The sequence below is a fragment of the Pundamilia nyererei genome, unplaced genomic scaffold (assembly GCF_000239375.1).
Source record: "Pundamilia nyererei isolate P.nyererei 1_Seehausen unplaced genomic scaffold, PunNye1.0 scaffold00189, whole genome shotgun sequence".
Taxonomy (NCBI): domain Eukaryota; kingdom Metazoa; phylum Chordata; class Actinopteri; order Cichliformes; family Cichlidae; genus Pundamilia; species Pundamilia nyererei.
The window spans coordinates 345851-353858 of record NW_005187590.1 but is presented as its reverse complement, the minus strand read 5'-3'; the positions used below and the strand labels follow the sequence as shown (position 1 = coordinate 353858).

Genomic DNA, 8008 nt, shown 5'->3' with positions numbered 1-8008 from the left:
TGAACACTCCACTCAAGTTCTCCCAATTAGAAATCATGGCGGGGTTTGAAATTCACATTGTAGCGCCACTGTGAGAGACAGCATTTAAAAACCAATTCAGGAAAACACATTGTGTTTTTTTTCTTTTAAATAATTTATTTGTATTGCACTGTTGCACATAAGCATTTCAGCTCTTTGGTCTTGCCCATGGTAGTAGTTGGAGTCTGACTGACTGTGGGGTGGACAGGTGTCTTTAAAGGGCTCAGACAGGTGTTACTAATTTAGATTAATAAGTGGAGTAGAGGTGGACTTTTTAAAGGTATAGCAACAGGTCTTTGAGAGCCGGAATTCTTGCTGATTGCCTGGTGTTCAAATACTTATGTGCAGCAGTGCAATACAAATAAGTTCTTTAAAAATCATACAATGTGATTTCCTGAATTGTTTCTAAGTGCTTGTCTCTCACAGTGGGAATGTACCTACAATGTGAATGTCAAACCCCTCCATGATTTCTAAGTGGGAGAACTTGCAAAATCGCAGGGTGTTCAAATACTTATGTTCCTCACTGTATTTGCCAGTTAATTGCCTCATTTTCATGACTTTTTGCACTTAGTGGCCACTTTATTGGGTATGATATTATTGTGTGTGTGTAGAATGACAATAGGTTTGTCTTTAGATCCGTCTTGGTGCACCTAATAAAGTTGCCACTGGGGTTTTAAGCTCTGATCCTTCTGAAGGTTTCTTGCTGCAGCTTTTGGAATAGTTTTGTCTTCATTGTTTCTTATGCTATCATTTCTTTTTTACAGTAGTGTTACATTTGCTACTGAGCGGTGTAGCTGCGATAACTTCCGTCAAAAAAATATTCAGTATTGTGTTTGTATATTTTCTGGATGAATTGCTAGACCTGGATCCAGTCCATGAATGAAAGCTGCTTGTTAGGCACAAATGGTTTCTTGTTCTGTTTGCTTCCACACTCTGCAGCCTCCTGCATGTGCTTGTTAGTTTTAATGTTCCTTAAATTTGAAATACTTGGATAAGAATACAAAAGATAAAATCTTTTGATTCTTTTACAACGTGAAGATTTTCTCACACTTAACTGATGCTGAGAAAAATGGTCGTTTTATTTACATTCATGGTACATTTGTGTTTTTTGACACGTTGGTGGTGTCAGACTGACGCCATAAGAAAAAAGGGTTTTGTTTTCAGCATCCTCGTTCATAGCATTTCTGCCTGAATTAAAGTTTGAATTTTTTTTGATTTCTGTTTTCTGTCTTCAGGTTTGACACAGTCATTGTCATCTCTGCTCTTGTTGCCACCATCGTAAACTCTGTGATGAAGTCATGTAAGAGTTTCTAATTAATGTTAAGCTTTGTTCCAACAGGGTCAAAATCAAGGTCAAACTTAACCCTTGCCAAATTTACATCTGGCTGGCACATCACTTTTTGTTTGTTTGTTTGTTTGTTCAATGCAATCTGTTTCATCACTTTGAATGTACACACCAGCATGGAGTCGGGGAACAGAGGCAGAAAATCACTGAACTGAAAACAAACATGCAACTACAACAATAACAAATTACACGGTGTAGCTATAAAGGCAAATTTCGCCATGGTAGCGTCATCAAGTGTAATGTAGTCACCCCCCCACACACACACACACACACACACACACACACACACACACACACACACACACACACACACACACCCCCCCACACACACACACACACAACTACATTAATTGTGCAGTACAATTTTAACCAAACAAAACAAACAAAAAATGCAGACTAACTAATATAATACAAATTAAAACTTTGAATATGCAAATTCACAAGTTTGTTGTTGTTTTTTGTTGTTGTTGTTTTTTAAACTGTTTTGAAAATTGAGTTCTAAAATACTAAAGTATAAATGCTCAGTTTCCCCCCAAAAAGGATTTCATGAGTTAGCCTTTAAAGCTCCTGCTGTTCTGGTCTCTGAACTGTTGATAGTACAATTCAACAAAACTTAATTACTCACATTTTAGATACATCTTTGAATGTTTACTTTGAGTGTTCATGTCACTGTCAATCACAATAACTATTTTAAAACACAGGATGATACAAGCTATTGGTCTTTGTTAATTCATTAATTTGTTAATTCCGTTTGCATTATAGCGAGTCATTTCTCCAGCCGACAAATCTTGGACATTGTTTTCATTCTACGAGTCCTCAGACTGATACGGGTGGTGGACAGCATCAAAAGGTTTAACTACATTTCTTATTCATTTATTTATCCTTGTATAAAAATCATCTGTATTTGTGGTGATCCTGCAGTAATCCTTAGATGCATCAAATGAAAAATGGATGTCACAGTAGGAAGCCATGAGCATGTTGCTTTACTAACAGTGAGGTCTATTTTTTTGCTAGGTTTCGTACAATCATCAACACCCTGATCAGGATTGGACCAGCAATCCTCACATTTGGACAGCTTATCATTGTGAGTTTGTGACAGCAGGCTGGTTTGTCATAGTAGCATTTGTTAACAAATGCTAAAACAAAGCACAGCTGATGTTAGCCGCCCTAATGATGGTTCTGTCTTAAAAGATCCATCACCAATATGAGGGCAACCTTCAGTAGAGACTTCACTCTAAAACAGGGATGGGCAACTCCAGGCCTCGAGGGCCAGTGTCGGGCAGGCTTTAGATCTCACCCTGGGTCATCACACCTGAATCAAATGATTAGTTCATTACCAGGCCTCTGGAGAACTTCAAGACATGTTGTTAATTTAGCCCTTTGAATCAGCTGTTTTATATCAAGGACACATCTAAAACCTTCAGGAGACCTGCCCTCGAGGCCTGGAGTTGCCCACACCTGCTCTAAAACATAGTGAGGACCAGCCAACCTACAAACGCTGCATTATGCAGAGCCTCAACCTGCTGAGGGGTCTGAAAACTGAAGCTGACATTATGTTTGTGGTTCTGTCCGTTGTGGTGTTCCTCCACAGGTGGTGTACTACATTTTTGCCATGGTGGGGATGGAGCTCTTTAAAGGGAAGGTGACGTTTTATGAACAGAGCTCCACCGATCCAGCAAAGGCATATTGTGGTAATCCTCTGCTGAATGGAACAGACTTTGCAAAGCTCAACTACTGCAAGAATAACTTCAATGATGTGGTCTCCTCCTTCATCCTGCTGGTTGAGCTTACCGTGGTCAACCAATGGCATGATATCCTTTAGCTGAATGTCTCAGCATTTTCTGTGTTTAATCTCGTTTTCAGTTACCAGCAGCGATTTGAATTTTTAAGACTTCTTCAAAACTACAAAAACTCCCCCCCCCCCTTTTTTTTTCTCAGTGACTTTCATTCTACTTCAAATAAAATCATCTGCATTTATGAAATGTTTGAGAATAATTGCGTTGCCAGGTCTGATTCCTGTTTGTGTTATCATTTCTTAACAAGACTCCACTTCTCAGCAGCGGCTTTGCCACCGTCACCCACATTTCGGCCAGGATCTTTTTTGTCCTCTTCCACTTCATAGTCGTCATCGTCATTCTCAAGTAAGGCTAATGGTGTCGTACTTTCATCACTGGTGTGGTGTCAGCCAGAAAAACAAGTCCTGCTGTTCCCATAATCTAGAAGAATATGGATAATTATTTATATTTACGTCTGACACATTTTAACCACTAGATGCTGGAAGGTGAGTTGCACTGGGTGTTTTATCATAGAACTCTATAAAAGTAGAGTTTCCCCCTCAAACAGAGTCCTAGAAGTAGGCAACTCACTGATTCACAGTTCAAAAATATTAATTACCTGTTGCAGTCCTTCAGATATCCATTTTAGCTCCTTTCTCTTTAAGTGAAAAACTCCATTTAAACCACCTTTTTATCCTCCTATCCACCTTTAAACCTCACCTTTTATCTTGCGCTGATAACTCGGCCTACTCTGACACCTTTATTTAAACAGTAGCCATGTTTATTAATAGTGGCCACTATTGTAGCAGTGTCAGTGCCATAAAGTAAGGAAAAGGTTTAGCAAAACACTGTTTCATTTGTGTTGAAATTCCCCAAAGTAGAATATGATCAGTGTAAAGGCTTACAGGATTAATGTATCAATGTGAGGGTTTTCAAAGTGGGATGTGTGTATCATATATAATACACAACGTTTTAGATTTTGTGTGACTTTTTTTGGTAGAATAGAATAATCCTTTAATTGTCCCACAAGGGGAAATTTGGTTGTAACAGCAGCCAGAAAGACACATATACAAACAAACAGGACACAGGACACAGAACAGAAACATTACATTAAAGACAAGTTACTATAAACAGAGTACTGTACAGTTATTAAATAAAATAAAATTAACTACAGATAAGAGGCAAACCAGGTTGTAGTGCAAATCGTTTGATTAAATTATTGCAGTTACAGCGCAGATATAAACATCTATGATTGTTGGGAGCAGTGTTGATTGTACAGTCTGACAGCTGCAGGGAGGAAGGACCTGCGGAAACGCTCCTTCATGCATCGAAGACGCAGCAGTCTGTCACTGCAGCAGCTCTGCAGTTCAGCAACATTTACATGCATGGGGTGGGAGACTCTGTCCATCAGAGATGTTATTTTGGCCAGAGTCCTCCGGTCTCCCACCACCTGCACTGGGTCCAGGGTGCATCCCAGAACAGAGCTGGCCTTCCTGCTGAGTTTACCCAACCTCTTCCTCTCAGCTGCTGATAAACTGCTGCTCCAACATACAACACTGTAAAAAATGACAGATGCCACCAGAGTCATAGAAGGTCTTTAAAAGCGCTCCCTGGACTCCATCTGCGTCTCCGGAAGTCCACCACCAACTCCTTGGTTTTCCCAGCGTTTACAAGCATGATATAAGAAAGAGCTTGTGATATTTTATAAAATCACAAATTAGAATCCTAAAATGTTCTTTGATATCATGGAAATATAAATGGTCCCGGTTCTGCCTCAGAAAAATGTCTTCAATATTAAACTGATAAAGTGGTTGTTCTGAGTACATGCAGTAATACAATTTGGTTAAGAACTGCTAAATGTTGCATGCGATTGTTCTTGTCTTTCAGTATCTTCGTGGCGTTTGTCCTTGAGGCGTTCTTTGTGGAGTACTCTGTGGATAAAAGTGACTTGCAGACATCTTTGGAGAGGAAGATTGAAGAACTGGAGCTTGCTGTGGCACAGTATGTTAGCTTGCAGAGAGTGGTGTGTGGTGGTCATATTGAGTGGCTGGGCTAACACATATAATTCACAACCCCAATACCTGCACTGTCACATCCCTGATAGGACGTGACAGCACCACCTTGTTATAGCAACACTTGAAACAGATTTACAAATTGGGGCAAAATAGCATTGATGGGTGTGATTTGTTTTGCCACACAGTCCATTTCAATATAACACGTGCAATATGTGAAGAGCCAAACAAATTGGAGGAAGGTCGCAAACTAAGAGATGATAGTCAGCTGTGACCAAACAAGGTGCAACCTTCAAACACACACCGGCTGGATTGGACGTCCAATCACATGACTAACATCTAACCAGCCAGTGTGCAGCCACACCTCATCATCCTCTCTAGCTGTCTGACTTTTCCACATACATCATGTAGCACAGGATTTAACTTTAAACTTCAAAATCACCTCACAACATTTTCTTCTTTTGTGTGTTATTGCTAACTATTACTATATACTATAACAGTCGTTTTCACTCCTCAACTACAACTTTGGTGATATATTTGATTAAGAATAATGGGGTGGCTGTAGCTCAGGTGGCAGAGCAGGTCAGCCACTAATCAGAAGGTCGGTGGTTCGATCCCAGGCTGCATCCTGGCTGCATGCCAAATATCCTTGGGCAAGATACTAACCCCGTGTTTGCCTACTGGTGGTGGTCAGAGGGCCCGGTGGCGCCAGTGTCCGGCAGCCTCGCCTCTGTCAGTTCACCCCAGGGCAGCTGTGGCTACAATGTAGCTTGCTATCGCCAGTGTGTGAATGTGTGTGTGAATGGGTGGATGACTGAATGTAGTGTAAAGCGCTTTGGGGTCCTATGGACTAGAAAAGCCCTATACAAATGCAGGCCATTTACCATTTACCATAATGATGTTCTACTATTAGCAAAGAGTGAGAGAAAGAGAGAGACAGATATTGTGTGGCAGAAACTTTCCTTAAACAGCTGGGAATCAACAAATGGCATTAAGTGCAGGACTTTCTCAAAGCGAGCCTTTGACTGCTCCATCAATAAGTCACATTACTGTGCAGCTACTGAGTCCACAGCATCCTACCCAATCTTGATTCTGTCAGGCAATTTGAACTGACCCATTGTTTCAAGGCTTGTCATTCCAAATGTTTTCAAAACACCGATTCAGTGTCTCTGTATGTTGAAACACCGTGTGGACGGTGTGAGTTTGAAGGTTCCACCTTGTTTGCCCTGACACTGGGCTCCTCCTGCCACACACTTCATCTAGGACTATGGTTCTCTTAGGGGGGTTGAGAGAAATACTGCAAAAATGCTGAGTTGCTGGCAAAAAATACTCTGTACATTGCCACACCAATCAGTTCAATCTGATAATGCAGCAGGACTGCTGTCCTCTCACACATGTCAAAGTATGCATGAGGCAATGTGATGAGCTTGTTTTAAAAATTAGAGGACTAGGGCTTCTAATTATGGAGTCTTTCAAGTTTCCTAGCAGTTCTGCTGACTAAAGGCGAGAAACACAGCAATCTTTTTTTTAAGAGATGTATACTACCAGTCAAAAATTTGGACACACCTTCTCATTCAACATAGAAGGAAGACCACCCGAGTCCCCTCTGCTGCTGCGGATAAATTCGTCCAAGTCACTAACCTCAGAAATCACAAGTTAACAGCGCACCTCAAATTAGATCCCAGATAAAAGCCACACAGAGTTCCAGTAGCAGACACATATGTTTGAATCAGGCTTTTATGTTCAAATAGCTGCTAAGAAACCACAACTATGGAAAAGCAACAAGCAGGAGTCATTTATTTGGGCCAATAAAACACATGGAATGGACATTAGACCAGTGGAAATCTGTGCTTTGGTCTGATCAGTCCAAATTTGAGATCTTTGGTTCCACCTGCTGTGTCTTTGTTTGATGCAGAAAAGGTAAACTGATGGTTCTCACTGTGAAGCATTGAGCAGGAGGTGTGATGGTGTGGGGGCACGCTTTTGGTGACACTGTTGGGGATTTATTCAAAATTGAAGGCACACTGAACCAGTATGGCTACCACAGCATCCTTCAGCGACATGCAGTCCCATCCGGTTTGCGTTCATTTATTTTTCAACTGCACAATAATCCCAAACACACCTCAGGCTATGTGAGGGCTATTTGACCAGGAAGGAGAGTGATGGAGTGCTGCACCAGATGGCCTGGCCTCCACAGTCACCTGACCTAAACCCAGTCAAGATGTTTGGGATGAGATGGACCGCAGAGTAAAGGCAGAAGGGCCAACAGGTGCTCAGCATCTCTGGGAACTCCTTCAACAGTGTTGGAAAACCATTTCAGGTGCCAACAGTGTGCAAAGTAGTAATCGAAGCAAAGGGTGGCTATTTTAAAGAATCTAAAATATAAAACATGTTGAGTTATTTCACTTTTTTGTTTACTACATAATTCCAAATGTGTTCATTCGTAGTTTTGTAGATTCTCATTGAAGACATCAATGAAAACAAAGAAAAACCATTAACTAAGGTGTGTCCAAACTTTTGACTGGTAGTGTACCTGAGCACAATTGTACAACAGCTTAATCATCCTGTATATGTTGTGTCATCAGCTCACACACAAATGGTGTCTGCAATGTTTTTCTTCAAGCAGTGGATTTTGACTAGTTGTAGAGGTGTACTTGTCACCTGCGTGTCTGAAAGATAATCAGCTCACTGACCATCCAAAAAAGAGAACTGGTCAACCTAGTGATAGTGAATCAGCTCGTTGTGCCATTATAGTGGTACGATGTCAACTGGACCTAACATTAACCCTTTAGAGCCGATCGGAGCGGGAACGCTCTGTTATGCGTAACTATTTTTAAATCCCAGTAGCACTGCAACCA

General features: G+C 41.0%; 1 protein-coding gene across 1 annotated transcript in view; it reads left to right on the top strand.

Moving 5' to 3' along the window:
* The window catches only part of tpcn3 (two pore segment channel 3), a 40233-nt gene that overhangs the window by 18310 nt on the left and 13915 nt on the right, over window positions 1–8008 (top strand). Inside the window, exons 12-17 of the mRNA XM_005747139.1 lie at window positions 1254–1318; window positions 2126–2213; window positions 2378–2447; window positions 2955–3174; window positions 3414–3504; window positions 5026–5139. Coding sequence (XP_005747196.1) covers window positions 1254–1318; window positions 2126–2213; window positions 2378–2447; window positions 2955–3174; window positions 3414–3504; window positions 5026–5139 — 648 coding nt within the window. The remainder of the gene's footprint in view (window positions 1–1253; window positions 1319–2125; window positions 2214–2377; window positions 2448–2954; window positions 3175–3413; window positions 3505–5025; window positions 5140–8008) is intronic.